The sequence below is a fragment of the Phragmites australis genome, chromosome 14 (assembly GCF_958298935.1).
Source record: "Phragmites australis chromosome 14, lpPhrAust1.1, whole genome shotgun sequence".
NCBI classification, from domain to species: domain Eukaryota; kingdom Viridiplantae; phylum Streptophyta; class Magnoliopsida; order Poales; family Poaceae; genus Phragmites; species Phragmites australis.
Genome location: NC_084934.1, coordinates 432,940 through 448,144, shown reverse-complemented (window position 1 = coordinate 448,144; position 15,205 = coordinate 432,940). Strand labels below are relative to the sequence as shown.

The 15,205-nt window shown below is 44.1% G+C and overlaps 2 protein-coding genes across 2 annotated transcripts; one reads left to right on the top strand and one right to left on the bottom strand.

The window, feature by feature from the left end:
* Positions 1 to 2,723: 2,723 nt before the first annotated feature.
* On the bottom strand, positions 2,724 to 5,131 carry LOC133891154 (uncharacterized). Its single transcript, XM_062331876.1, has one exon. The coding sequence runs from the start codon at positions 5,129 to 5,131 to the stop codon at positions 2,834 to 2,836; it is 2,298 nt and encodes a 765-aa protein (XP_062187860.1). The 3' UTR covers positions 2,724 to 2,833.
* Positions 5,132 to 10,232: 5,101 nt separating this feature from the next.
* On the top strand, positions 10,233 to 15,186 carry LOC133891805 (kinesin-like protein KIN-14N). Its single transcript, XM_062332562.1, has 16 exons — positions 10,233 to 10,535; positions 11,199 to 11,343; positions 11,430 to 11,539; positions 11,620 to 11,739; positions 11,853 to 12,056; positions 12,175 to 12,384; positions 12,460 to 12,534; positions 12,702 to 12,848; positions 12,921 to 13,044; positions 13,144 to 13,253; positions 13,371 to 13,532; positions 13,626 to 13,825; positions 14,163 to 14,244; positions 14,319 to 14,423; positions 14,509 to 14,613; positions 14,709 to 15,186. The coding sequence occupies exons 1-16, from the start codon at positions 10,329 to 10,331 to the stop codon at positions 14,865 to 14,867; spliced, it is 2,265 nt and encodes a 754-aa protein (XP_062188546.1). The 5' UTR covers positions 10,233 to 10,328; the 3' UTR covers positions 14,868 to 15,186.
* Positions 15,187 to 15,205: the final 19 nt, after the last annotated feature.

The window sequence follows — 15,205 nt, the reverse complement described above, 5'->3', positions numbered from 1 at the left end:
TAAGGCTTTGTAATGCTCTATTTATATGCATTTTTATCATTTCATGTGATATTCTCTTTTTAATTCAATTTGAAAAAAAAAATTAACATGCACAAAACCTTGGTTATCAGATTAATATTAAGCCTTTGTAATGCTCCATTTATATGCATTTTTATCATCTACTCATGTGATATTCTCTTTTTAATTCAATTTAAATAAAAAATTCAAACATGCACAAAACATTGGTTCTCAGATTAATTCAAACATGTTCCATTTAATCTGTTGCCGGCACCAAGCTGAAAACGTCGGGCAACCTCTCATATTAATATTAAGCCTCTTCTTACTGTTTTTTGTGTTTCATTTTTTCCTTAGTTCTCTCTTTCTACTTTGAGAAATGGCATCCTCATCTGTATGTTCCTTATCTGGTTGTTTAAATTTCGGATATATCATTTGTCATATTTAATTGATAAATATTAAAACGAGTTCTATGTATCAATATGAATGTATGCCTTTATTTTTATTCAAATTGAATTAAAAAGAGAATATCACATGAAATGATATATATATATATGTATACAGTATTACAAAGAAACTCACTTTTTCAAAAAAATAACCTAGGGTTGGAAACATTTTTTATAAATTAGTGCATCACGTGAGAAGAATATTAGTGATTTTTTTCTAGATTTTTGAGAATTTATTTGAGCATTAAAAATTGCTAGTATTTATAAAAGTTGGCTTATTTGGAGAATTTTACTTAAATACTGGTTTAGGCTTTTGGGATCAAACCAATTAAAATGGGTTGCTAGTGAGCTCTAGTTTGCTCATAAAAATGTTTAAATTTTTTGGATTATTTTTGTACTCTCAAATAAAACTATAAGTTAAATAAAAAACTTGAACTTTCATGCGGCTTCTAGCTTCCTTCTCGGGAGCGCAGCGCACATCAAAGGCTGTATTCGACACCTGCGTATTCAGCACCTCACACAACTATCTTCGGCACCTCACACAACTGTTTTCGGCAGCTTATATGCTGAATACGGTGCAACAGTGGCATATTCAGCATCTGAGGTGCCGAAATCATATTTTCGGTAAATAAGGTGCCGAATATACATGTTAAATTTGTAAATACGGTAATATGTTATCTATTTTTACAATATACGATGTGTATGTTGTCTATTTTTGGATTTTAGCCGATGGCTAATAGCTACAAGTAGAGATAAAAGCTAACAACTATAGATAACCTTGGTTAGAGATAAACATGAAATTAGAGATAAACTCTTATACATTGTACATTGCAGGCAGCCCCTCGGCTCGGCCACTGGCGGCGCTCTCGGTTTGACTTTCTCTGCACCGGCGGCCGATTCCAACAATGCGGCGCCCAATCCGACATCGACCTAGCTCCCTCCGGCACAGTCGATGTGGAGCCCGGCCATGCCATGGTGCTAGCAGCCTGTCCTCCTATTGGATCCACATCACGGTCTATTTTGGAGGTGACTCCCACCATCCAATACGCACACGCGACAAAGATGGACTTCGACTACCTAAACAAATCTTCAACCTTAACACCTCTGCTACTACGGTGTCTCCTATACCAAAGACGTATGTGAAGCTCTCAATGATCCTCACTGGGGCGCCACGATGATCAACGTCTGCCCTCTCCGCCAATAACACATGGCGTCACTCTCGTCATTACAAGGCACGTTGGATCCTTTGAGGCTTCTCCTAGCAACTCGGTATCGATTATGACAAAACTTTCAGCCTCGTCGTCTAGCCTACCACCATCCATGTGGTCCTCTCCCTCGCCGTCTACAATAACTGGCTTATTCACCAACTTGATGTCAAGAACGCCTTCTTAATGGTACTCTGGATGAAACAATCTACTGCCAGCAACCATTTGGCTTCATTGACACTGACAAACCACATCACGTCTATTAACTCAACAAGTTCCTCTACAGTCTCAAATAGGCTCCTCACGCATGGCATAGTCGGTTGCAGGCTTTCATCGTCTCCGTCGGCTTTAGTGGCTACAAGTCGATCCCTCCCTCTTCATCCACACCAACAGTGTTGACATCACCTACCTCCTATTGTACGTTGACGATATACTTCATTCTTAGAGCGTCCAACATAACTCTACTTCAACGGATCATCACTGCTCTCTATCACGTGTTCACGATGATCAACTTGGGGTCCCTTCAATACTTCCTCACGAGTTGCTTTGGGTGATGTTTGCGTCCTACATGTCCCCACGAGTCTTCAATATGCGGCTATCTTCACCGAGGGCTTGCCAACCGCTATGTTCACGGACTTTTGGTCCAACTCAACATCTGCAAAGATCCAAATTGAAACCGCGGGAGGGTGTTGGAATATCCATACCTAACTCCTGATTTATCGCTGATCTCCCGCGCGAGCGATTCTTTTGGAATCCAGCACGACACTGTTGCGCTTCCGGTGCGTCCGGCACTGCTGTTGTTGGAGGCCGGCTGCTGTTGGGTACGGCAGCAGAAGAGCTGTTGATCGATTGATGCTAACCGGCGGGAAACAGCTAGAGATAAAGCTAACAACTAAAGATAAACTTGGTTAGAGATAAACTCTTGTACATTATACTATATAAAACCTTAGTACTGCTACACATGATTAATAAAGCTGAGATTATTCCAAATATTCTGCTCTTTCAATAAGAGTTTGAATTGCATAACAAAACAAACATATAATCGAATCTTTTTATTTTTTCAAACGGACGGCAGGAGTTAACATATAATCGAATCTAAATGCGCAATTGAGTTGCGCGGGCCACACAACGGAAGACGTGTACATCAATACTCGATAAAGCAGTAACCGACCGTAGAGGAGCTTGCGGCTACTGGTCGATGACGATGAGCTTGGCCTTGGCATCCCCTTCCTGGATCTGGTACATGTCGCCGAGGCCCATGTGCGCCATGAGGAACCAGACGAGGGTGATGAGCTCGCCGCCGCGGCTGAGCTGCCGCACGTGCGTGCTCCCCCGGCACTTGCCCGCCGCGTACGTCAGCATCTCACGCCATACCCCCGTCACCACCTTCCACCTCAGCTCCTCGTACAGTCCCATCAGCTCCTTGGCCAGGATGCACGCGTCGAACAGCACCGACTTGCTACGGTCGCCCTTCACCACCGACGGCTTCTCCGTCGTGTTCACGCTCAGCAGCATCTTCCGCGCGTCCTCCTGGCTGTGGATCCACTTGGACATCGACCCAAAGAAGCGCCACGCCTCCGCACACGTGTCCCGGTAGCGGAGCAGCCCGATGCCCGCCGTCGCCGACAGCATCTCTGGCTGCTTGATCAGCAGGTACAGCATGTACTCCGACAAGGTCTCGCCGATGGGTCGCAACGTCGCTTCGGTTTCCGTCTGCGGCCCTTCCTTGTCGTTGACGAGGCACAGGTCCGTGGCGACGTGCCAAATCAGCAGGGACTCGTCGAAGTCCCTGTTCTCCACGCTCTCCAGGATCACCTTCCACTTGTCGTAACCAACGGCCTTCTTGATCTCCTCCTCCTCCTCATGGTCCTTCAGGTTCACCTTCGACTTGTCGTCACCAAGGGCCTTCTTGATCTTCTCCTCATGGTCCATCAGGATCACCTTGATGATGCCCTCGCCTCGGTAGTTGCACACCTCCTTGATGTTCTTGGATCCGTCCGTGCCTTCCAGATTCTGGGCGGCCTCCTTGAGACCGTCGAATATGAACTTCAGGAGGCTGGGCTCCTCCCCCTCCTTGAGCTTTGCGAGTGGCACGCGGCGGACGAAGATGATGTCGACGACGATCTCCGCGATGACCAGCTTGTCGGCGACCTTGAGCCAGCGCCCATCTTTGTTGTACTGGTCCGTCCTGCCCAGGCAGTAGCCGATGAGGTTCAGCTGCGATGTCATCCCAGACCAGCGCTTCGGTGGCCGCCACCGCTTGGCCGCCCGGGTCAGACTCGCGAGCCATTTGAACTGCCGGGACTGCTCGAGGAAGACAGTGACGCGGTTAGAGAACAGGAGCGTGAGCAGCGCGGTAGCGTCGAGCGCCAGCCCGCCCAGCAGCAGTGCGTACGTGATGCCGACGTCGGCGCGCTCGATCTTGGCGCGACCCTTGTCCAGGAGGAAGAAGATGACGAGCGCGGAGACGAGACAGCCGGAGCAGACGAAGCGGAGGACCCAGCCGGCCCGGGTGTGGGCGACGGGTGCCTTGGTGTACACCATGTCGTAGATGAAGTTGAGCTCCACCTCGATCACATCGAACGCCTGGCTGGCCTCTAGGTCCTGCAGGAAGAAGGCCTGGCTCAACCGCCGCTCCTTGAAGCTGAGGATGAGGTTGACGAAGAGGCGCCGGAAGATGAGGAAGAACTCGTACGCCCGCGCTTCCACGCTCTTTTTGGTGGTCACCACCAGGCGTTTGGTCTCCTCCTGTGCCATATTCTTCTGCGCCTCCTCGGCCATGCCGTTGGCGATGGTGATCTCGACGACCAGGCCGGCCTTCTCCTTGGCGTCGAACTCTGTCATGAGCTTGGCGTAGTTGGGACCGGGGTCCGGGGGGTCGAGGATGTTGGCGCGGAAGCCGTCGACGCTGCCGGAGTAGAGGGAGTAGGTGCGCTCGCCGTACTTGATGATACCGACGATGAACATGAGGACGGTGGCCGCAATCACGGGGTTGCCGCGCAGGGAGCAGAAGAAGATGACGGAGGCGGAGAAGAGCTCGAAGAGGAGGCCGATGAGGTGGCGGAGCCACAGCTCGTTGTCCTCAAGGGAGTAGGCGGTGATGGTGTCCGGGCCGCCCAGGTGGAGCAGCAGGAACGGCGTCCAGAAGGCGAAGATAATGGGACCGCTGCTGCTTGCGTTGTTGTTGCCGGCGGTGGCACCGGCGTTGGCGCCGCCTCCCCCGCGCTTGAGACCGAAGCTCGAAGTGGGGTTCCCGCCGCCGCCGATGTTGCCCATGTTGTTGAGGAGGAGGCCGAGGGCGAGGTCGGCGACCCAGTCGGCGAGGAGGTAGCAGGACCAGACAAAGAAGCGGGGAATGGGGTGGGAGGAGCGCTTGCGCATGGGGCCGACGAAGATGAGGATGATCTGGAAGAGGAGGCTGAGCTGCACCGCCACCCTGATCTCCCAGTTGCTGTCCTGCTGCGGCACCGGTGGGTTGAAACCCATGGCCGCGATCGAACTACCTGCCTCCCCTTCCTTCCTGCATGGGCATGCATGCATGCATAATTGATTGATTGATTAGTACAGTAGCAGGGTACGTATAGCCAGTTAGCCACTAGCCAGTGTTTCTTTGCTTTCTTTGAGCATGCATGGTCGATACATTCATTGATAATTCAGGATTGCTATTTCTAAGTTGCCTGAAATTTTCCAAGTCAAAATTAATTCTTGGTACTATTGGATGACCAGTTAATTTGCCCTTTTCTTTTGGAAGATTTGTCTTGCAAAAATATAATCTTGTAGCGCTATATATAATTCTGTTTGGATTTACTAGCATGCTACTATCTATATGGATCGGATCAGCGTTTCAATTGAAGATCCCTCATCGATGTAAAACAAAAAGAACGAGACTTATCTGTGATTGGAGGGAGTACATACGTCAGAACACACACCTGTTTTCTTCCCCTTGTGAATCTGATCTGGTGCCTCCACTCCAAAGTTGAGCTGTATTATCAATGTTGGCAAGTGCAATTTGAGTGAACACTTGTTAGCAATTGGCCATCTATGCAACACCTGTTTATATACTGCTGTCTGCTGGCCTGCTGGTGTTGGATCAGAGCCGAATTATGTTGTCCTACTGCAGCAGATCGAATAAGTCTCTCTCTGGAAAGCAAAAGGGTAAAGTGAAAGGAAGAATTTGGAGGACCAGTTTACAAGAGCAGACAAAAATAAACAAAATCGCATCGGTGTGCACCACAAGGCAATTAAAAAGCAGAGAAAAGCAAGGTATGCAGCTTCTATGTTTGCACTAACTATATTGCAGCAAAATAAGATAAATGCAGCTAGCTAACCACCATCTAAACATAGACCATACATGTTGGTGGTTCAACTCTTCCTCTCTCTTTTTTGTTGGTGTCTAATTTCCAGTTGATTTAGATTTTGTTGCTTTTTGGTCACCCTTTCGAACCATTTGGATCAGCATCCAACTAGAAAATTAGCAAAGGTGTTATTTTAAGAACAAGACAAATGGCCAAGAGCTTTGACATAAACTAGGCAAGAGGAGAGATGTGTCTCATCTCAACCTAGAAGACGAAAGCTGAGGTAGCATCGATTTGATTCGATGGCCATCTTGACGTATAGTAAAGTCGTTGCACACTTGCAGTTCACATATGCCGAAGGCAGGCATCATCAAGCTAGCTGGGTCCTTGCATTGGCTCCTTGCAATGAGAGCAAGGCACGATTCTTCTTTTCCTTTACGTTTTCGGGACGCTGCAATGCAATGCGCAGGGGTGGATGGATGGATCGATCAAGTTGCGACAGCCTTTGTATTTTTTACGCTTGGAACATCTCTCTCTTTAGATTTCCAGCTTCCACTTTGGTCGGTGCATGCTAGCTGCGTATATGCATGCATGCCCAACCCAACTTCAGTGCTACTCTGTTAGCTAGGATCATATCTTGCAGTTTTTGTTCCGACGGTGGGATTAGGGATGGTAATGGGTCCGGTCGGTTCGGGTTGAGCAAAACTATATCTGACTTAAAACCACTATCCTTAGCTTGACCCGAATCTAAAATAGTAAACGGGTGAAAACTAACACCTGAACTTGTCCAAGCTAGGTGCCCATCAAGTTTAATTTGCACGCGGTGGAATGGTGGTGGAACTGGTGGCGGTGGAGCAGTGGGTGGCCCTGTGCGCCGTTGTTCGCCACCTCGATGAGCTCGTGCTACCGGATCTAGATGAGTTTTGACGTAGCCACTGGTGTACAAACGTTGTAGCTATGGGGGAGGGAGGCAACGACGGCTAGGGTTAGTATTTCGACAGTAAGGAAGAGGAGTAGGAGGCGGTCAGGACTCATGCAGAGATGGGAAAAGGATGAGGAAAAGGATGAGGTTAGGTGGATGACGGATGGGCCATTGGGCCAGATGGGCTTAGTGGAGAATGGAGATTGAATGACCGGTACAAGAGTTCATGGACAGTGATTAAAATTTCGTCAAAATTTTGGTGAAATTTCATGAATTTTGGGAATTTCAGAGGGGAACGAAATATCTAATTTTGAAATTTTCTTTCATTGGCATGTAAGACCTATAGAGCAGGGGACGAAAATTGACTGAAGTTCGGTGAAATTTCATGAATTTTGATCTTTTCATCAATTAAAAAATTGTAAAACAAAATTGAAATCCATGTTCATGGATTCATGACCCAATCTACGTATGAATTCAAAAACCCAAGCCCGACCTGATACACAACCCATCAGATCCGTGAACAAAAAATTGCACTGAATGTGGACCCATCGGGCGCAAGATCCGCGGGTACCGAACCTATGGGTTCAATTGCCATCCACAAGTGGGCTAATTGCTTTCTTTCTATCTACCACACACATACACACATGTATTATTTAATGCACCACATTAAATATTATCGCACGGGCCGCGTCCGACTGCCACAACCATGATTTAAAGAAAGAGGACCTATGTGACACAACCGACAAGTTCAAGCACCGATACATTTTACCCGAAACTAAAACAACTTGATCTTGGAGATAAAGAAAGACAAAAGGAATAGTATAATCCAAATGGACATAGAATTACTTTTGACAATCAATTTATCCGAAAGCCACTCAACATTAGCGAAAAGGACATAACAAGAGGAGAAGGGTTGAGGGTGAGCCATCACAATGACACCAACACCTAAAGTGTGATTGGTTGCTCGTATAATGTTTTGCTCCGTATTGACCATATACATAGGTTGATGTAGCATTTAGACCTCTAGGTAAGTGATAACTGTTTCGGTGATTAATGACAATCGTATCATTATATCTAACAAACTTGTTTTGAAGGGTATCAAAATTTTAGTTCACAATGATGATTGTACATTCTTGGTCCTTAAGGCGATTATATGGACGATCAAAGGAGATATACATCAAGATTAAGAATCTTCTAGTTCTAAGTGTCACAAGAGAGAGAAATGACACTTAGTAGTATATGTTATCTTTCTTAGTCTTTTGACCATATTATAAAGAGAGGCTAATAGTAGTAGTTTGACCTAATTGAGTCTAGACTTGGTTTGATACACACTTATGAAATTCTAGCACTAGGTAGCTTATAGAAGCACATGGTTGATGTGTCGTAAAGTTAGAGCTCAAGAAAAGATTAAATTGCATGAGCTCAGTGAAGTTAGCCTCATCAGATAGTCTAATGATGTGACTCGTGTTCTCACCAGAGCATTTTTCCTGGTTCAGACAGAAATCACGTGTGTTGACCAGATGGTCCGGTGATTAACATGCAGGCATCATTAGAACCTTTTCTTGGTGACACGTGGCTAAATTTTTAGAAGTGTTGCACTGGATGGTTTGGTGTTACCCCAGTGAGAGCACCGAAGCTTTTTCAGTCGAAGCAATTTTTTCCAAGTGAAATTGAAGTTAAACCCATTGAATTATCCGGTGATGGAAAGATGGGAGTGGCGGAGCAATTCTTGCAGAGAAGAATTCTTGGTTCCAGAAGAAGCTACACTCACTAGATGGTTTGGCGAAGGCAAAGAGGAATCACTGAGATAATTTTTGCAGAGAAGGTTGCAGCTGTTTGAAAATAAATGTTAACTGATGGGATGGTCTGGGGTTAAAGGTGTGCTCATCGGATGGCTGCACCGGATTATTATCAACAGTAACAACTAATGGTAGCTGGCACAATATGGTTTTGAAAGTTATGCTCACCGAATTGTCCGTTGATTATGAGGAGATACTCATCGGATCGCCCGGTGTTAACAAAAAAAGTGGGTTGTTAGGCAACAGCTAAATTTGGATCTCTAGCCTATAAATACCTCCTCACTTGATTTCAGTTGGTTCTCTTGCGACCTCAGAAAAGCTCATACACTGTGTGTGTCATAAAGAAGCAAAAGAGTGCACTTGAGTGAATTTCAAAGTTCTTAATTAGAGGTTAATGATATCTTTAGTGTTTGGAGAGTAGCAAGTGTGCATCTAGCTGTAGTTTGGGTACGATCTTGGTCAAGTGAAGCTATTGGCTTGTTACTCTTGGTGGTTGGCAACATCTAGCCGGTCTTTGATGATTGGATGTGTCTCGATGAGCTCTTGGAGTTCTTATGGGAGTCCTGGGAAGAGCTATATGTTTGGTTTGATGCACACTAATCCGGAGACAGAGAAGTAACAATCATGAGTGAGCACTTAAGACTTCGTGACTCAAAGGGGAGTGATATCCTTTGTGGATGCTCCAACGAGGACTATGATGAGTGTCAACTCCTCGATACCTCAGAAAAAATTGATGTTCTCTTGTCTATCTTCTTACTTTTTCTTATTTACATTTAAGCATTTTACTTACTTGCAAGCATCACTTTTCGTATTTACTTTATATTCTAGCTTGCTTGTTTTTTATGCTTCCGTCTAGTTTGATTGTGTAGTCGTATTTCAATTCATCTAGGCTAATGTTGCTACTTGTTTTAGAATTCGGTAGGAGTACTTTTTTTATAGTCCAATTCACCTTCTCTTGAGCCATTAGATCCTTTCAGCTGAGGAGATGCAAGTTGAGCATAATTGTATTTACAGAAAAGAGTAGTGTTTGGTTGATTGTATCTGTTTAGATAAGTTGGATATAGTTTCTATTTGGTTGATCGAATCTGAGGTTGAATGAGGAGTTGAATGTGCTGATATTATGATTAATTGTCTGTATGAGATGTATGATTGGTGGTTGAATATGTCTGACTTGTTGGCTAGCTGCACTATACGGTGTGTTGCAACTATATCCGTCGGGCTTGGCCCGAGAGTGATACTCGATCTCTCTATCGCTCCCGAGCTAGAATGAGAACGTACATTTGAACCCACCATATCAAGCCTAAACAGTAGAAGCAGACAACCAAACGACCTTCTTTTGGTGAAGTATACGTTTGCATCGGGCCAAGATGGGCTCCAATCATGCCCCGAGTGATCTCAGTTTTTTTCCCTTTCTGAGTGGACCTTGTCAACTGGAAACCTTGGAGCCCAACAAGTTATAAATCTATTGGGCCTGGGCCTAAACTGGACTTGAGTAGCCCAAGTTGGGGGGAGGGAGCGTTCTCCTGCTCCTGGTGGCAGCGGGTCCCACACGCCGCAGCGAGATTTGAACGATTTCAAATCTCCCTCTCCCACTTTCCCCTTGCAGCCCACATCGCCAACCCAATCCTCCTCCTCAAACCCTAGCTAGCTAGCTAGATCCGCCAGCCATGGCAGCGCGGGCCACCCGCCCGGGGATGCTCCACCACAAGGAGAACGACGCGCAGCAGTCCACCACCAAGCGACAGCGCACCGCCGCCGGGAGGCTGCCGCTCTCCGCGGCCCCCGCGGAGGAGCCCGTGGTCTTCACGGGAAGGGACGACGTCGAGAGCCTCCTCAATGAGAAGATGAAGGGCAAAAACAAGATGGACTACAAGGTGACTCATCTACCTACCTGCTTCTCTCTCCGCAGGATCAGCAACAGATGATGGATCAAATTGCCACTTGATTCGCTAGTTCCTGTGGGTATTGGATTTTCCTCCTGGATGGGCTTCGATTTGAGGGGTTGCCTCCATCCTGTGAATGGTTTTTGGCTCCGCTCATGTGCACTTAATTTCGGTCATGTTTCTTCTCTAGTTGAGTTGTCAAAGGCAGGTGATAGATGTGTCGACTTGCTGTATGATTTGGTTCACTTGTTAATGACTTGTGGGCTTGTGGCCTACTGTCCTTTCACGCTCTTACCTGATTCTAGTAGTACTTTGTAAGTTCTCACCCACTCTTGTCAATGGTGAGTGGCTTAGGGCGGCAATAACATTTCTGGACTACTGAAACTAGGCTACAGACATCAGTAAATTATTGGAGAGCAAGCCATTTTTTGGAAGAAAAAAAAAGCAGAAAATTTTGAAACAACAAAACAAAGAATCACAAATATTGACAATGGGTCCACCTAAATCAGCTACTAGAACCTTTGCAATGTTTGCTCCGTTTGTTAGTTGAGTTCTGCTTTTACGTCTGATCTTACCATTTTATTGCTGGCGAGTGGCGACCCTTTGATTTGCTTATGCTGATATCCTGTTTCTCTCCCTCGATTTGTCGCACAGGGGAAGAGCGAGCAAATGATGGAATACATCAAGAAGCTGCGGGCCTGTATCAAATGGCTACTTGAGAGGGAAGATGCTAACCTGGCCGAAATCGGGAAGCTCAGTGGTCTCCTTGAGGCTGCAGAGAAACACCACTCTGAGATAGGTACATACTTTTCCATTTATCACATCATGGATAGTTCCTTATTTGCAGATTTGCTAACTGAATTTTTATTGCATCATATCATATAGTGGCTCAATTGAAGAACGCTATAGAAGAGTCAAAAGCAATAAATGAAGAGCTTCAGAAACAGTATGCTTCTCTACAAGAGAATCTAAAGATGGTGGAAGCTGAGAAAATGGTGGGTTACTTATGCCTTTGGCTTCCTTTCATCTTATTCCTCCATGAGCGTTGTGTACTCAGAATTATATTGAACCGCAGGATGCCCTCCGGTCTCTTGGAGATGAAAAGGAGGCAAGGACTGCTGTTGAATCTTCGCGGACTGAGATTTTGGAGGATCTCAGAAAAGCTAAGTTGGAAGAAAAACGCCTTAATGATCAGGTATAAGCATTTTTTTGTGAATATCCCTTTTTTATAAAAAAAATCCACTTTTGAATTATACTAATGTCTCATTCGCTGTTGTTTATGATTTGCTTGTCTTTCATTTTCTTTAGATCAAGATGCTTCAGGACACAAATAAGAGGCTTCAAGAATACAACACAAGCTTGCAGCAATACAATTGCAACCTCCAAGCAGATACAACAAAGAATGCAGAAACAATAACAAAGCTGCAAAAAGAGAAGAATACTATGGTCGAGACAATGAATGGTTTGAGGGATCATGCTAACTCAATAAAAATGCAGCTAGATTTGGCAAAGGTAAAGGGTTTAGCTACAACCGTTCAGTATGTCCTTGTTTTCCATGTCATTTTTTTTCTGTTGAATGTATAGAGAATTATTCTAATGCCTTGATAATTAATGTGGTGTCTACTTGTAGTCGTTGCAAAATGAAGCTGCGAAACAAAAGAATGATTTATTGAAGGAGGTTGAGGGTCTTAGAAGTGAGCTTCAGCATGTACGGGAGGACCGTGATAATAAATCAGCTAAAGTGGATACTTTGTTGACCCAGATAGGAACATACAAGGAAATGACCGGGAAGTCTGCCATGGAGTTAGACAGTGCCATGACAAGAACAACTGCACTTGAGGTATGATTATGTCTTGAAATATTTTGATGCCTATCCACATAAATTGGTTTTGCTAACCTGTTCTTAACGATATAGGAAACTTGCTCATCCCAAAGAGAGACGATAAAATCTTTGGAAATTAAGCTCGCAGCTGCCAATGAAAAGCTAAAGGTACACACAAGCCTATTTCTTCATTATATATAATATTTTGCTAATGTGTGTTAAATTTAAGTAACTACTTTTCTATCTCTGTGTTTCTAATGTATTAAGTGTTTACCCTGGGTAGGGAAAAAACTGCATAGATTTTTAATATCTAGAACATTTTCTTAACTGTACAGAGGTCTGATTTGATGGCCTTGGAAACCATGACTGGGTATGAGAATCAAAAGAAAATGTTGGAGGATCTTCAGTCACGCCTTGATGAAGCTGAGCAACAAATTTTGGATGGAGAGAAATTACGCAGAAAGCTGCACAACACGATACTTGTAACGACTCCACTCTTGGACTATCATACCTTCAATGTAGTCTGTGCTATTTCTAAAACTGTTCCTTTTCAGGAGCTGAAGGGAAACATTAGGGTATTCTGTAGAGTAAGACCTTTGTTGTCGAATGAATTGGGGGCTGTCAATTACCCAAAGAGTGGAGAAAACTTAGGTCGTGGTATCGAGTTGATGCATAATGGTAAAGTACAATTTAGTGTCAACTATTGTCTTACACTTTAATATCTGTGTTTTTCAGAATATTTATTTTGTTCTAATTGCATTTTTCATTGTTTTCTAGCACAAGAATATTCATTTACATTTGATAAAGTATTTGATCATTTGGCATCACAAGAGGATGTGTTCATTGAAATTTCTCAACTGGTCCAAAGCGCTCTAGATGGCTATAAGGTACAATCATTTGATGGATATAAGTGAGATTTTGTATTTACTCAAGAAGTTTTTTTTTGCTTTTCAATTAGCTTCTCGTTTTCGCAGTATGTAACCAACAAATGTTAAATTATTTAGGTATGCATATTTGCTTATGGACAAACTGGTTCTGGTAAAACATATACCATGATGGGGAACCCAGAATTGAATGACCAGAAAGGAATGATACCAAGATCTCTAGAACAAATTTTCCAAGCTAGCCAGGCTCTTAATTCACAGGGTTGGAAATACAAGATGCAGGTGCGTTCTTACTAATTCATTTATTTAATTGAACTAACTAGAGGACCAAGGTTTCTGTAATTGTCATCATGTTGCTAAGTTTTGAACTTATAGGCTTCAATGTTGGAGATTTACAATGAAACGATCCGTGACCTGCTTGCCACAAATCGCGTGGCTACTCAAGATGGTGGCTCTGCAAAGTACAGTATCAAGCATGATGCCAATGGTAACACCCATGTGTCTGACCTCACGATCGTTGACGTAACAAGTACCAGTGAAGTTTCTTCTCTCCTCAGGCGAGCTGCTCAGAGCAGGTTACACTTTTCTTTTCAGATTTTCAGCGCATATATTTACTCATAAAAGTAGAAAATAGGAAGCTACTATTGCTTCGTCTTACATAATTTTTGGCAGCACTTGCAAACTTATCATAAGGCTTTAGTTACTGTATGGTCATTTGCATCACCGCTGCAGCTATGTAAATAAAGTAAGAAGTAGTAGTGCATTATATTGCGTTGACTGTCATTATGACACGACTTCAGTAGTTGTCGGATCATTTGTTTGTCTTCAGACCTTTCTTTCACTCATGTGATTCAGGTCAACTCTCAGAAAGAAAAGTAAGATATTATTTGATATTTATTCTTTCTTTTTCAGGTCAGTTGGGAGAACTCAAATGAATGAGGAATCATCTAGAAGCCATTGTGTTTTCACACTTAGAATTTTTGGTGTGAATGAGGTATAAACTAATTTCACTTGTAATGTTGATTGATGCATCGTGTTTTCCATTATTTTGATCCTTTTTGTCTTCAGGGAACCGACCAACAAGTGCAAGGAGTGCTCAATCTAATAGATCTTGCGGGCAGCGAGCGGCTAAACAAAAGTGGCGCCACCGGTGATCGGCTGAAAGAGACTCAAGTAATTTGTTGTTCCATCCCTCAGTTTTATTTGTTTTAAGGTATATTGTCTAATAATGCGTAACCAATGCTTTGTTCTGACTTAGGCTATTAATAAGAGCTTGTCATGCCTAAGCGATGTTATCTTCTCAATTGCAAAGAAAGATGAACATATTCCTTTTAGGAACTCAAAATTAACATATCTGCTCCAGGTAATTTCCTATTTCTCTCTAATGCACTCTTAGCATTGTGTTTTGTTATTGGCAAAGCTAACGTATCAGGTGTCCTTTTTCCCCCTTCAACACAGCCATGCCTTGGAGGGGACTCAAAGACGCTGATGTTTGTGAATCTGTCCCCGGAATCGTCTTCCACAGGGGAGTCTATTTGCTCACTTCGGTTTGCTGCAAGAGTGAACTCTTGTGAGATCGGCATCCCTCGGCGACAAACCCAGATGCGTAATGTGTGATTTGTCATGTTCCATCAACCCATGGGCCGTGGCCAGTGTATGTTTATGTTGTTATGTGTTGATTTGATGATGCAATCGATCATTTGCATCCTATGGTTGGGGGTGTCTGTGCTGTGATCGTTTGCTTCTTTAATCATAGTTATCTGATTTGTACCAACTTGCATGTTGGGGTGTGCTGTTTTTTTTTTTAAATTCTTGAGCTTGTTTTGCTGTTGCTAACTTGTATCTTGGCTGGCCGTGTAGACCACTGATTGTCAGATAGACATGCTAATCATATTGCCTGTTTTGTGGATTGTGATGAGCACTAAGGTTTACATGATCAGTTGAATTAAAAAACT

Coding starts and splice junctions, on each gene's coding strand:
- LOC133891154 (XM_062331876.1), bottom strand. CDS start 5,131: ATGGGTTTCAACCCACCGGTGCCGCAGCAGGACAGCAACTGGGAGATC.
- LOC133891805 (XM_062332562.1), top strand. CDS start 10,329: ATGGCAGCGCGGGCCACCCGCCCGGGGATGCTCCACCACAAGGAGAAC. Junction 14,245..14,318: donor GAATTTTTGGTGTGAATGAG/GTATAAACTAAT, acceptor TTTTGTCTTCAG/GGAACCGACCAACAAGTGCA. Junction 14,424..14,508: donor ATCGGCTGAAAGAGACTCAA/GTAATTTGTTGT, acceptor GTTCTGACTTAG/GCTATTAATAAGAGCTTGTC.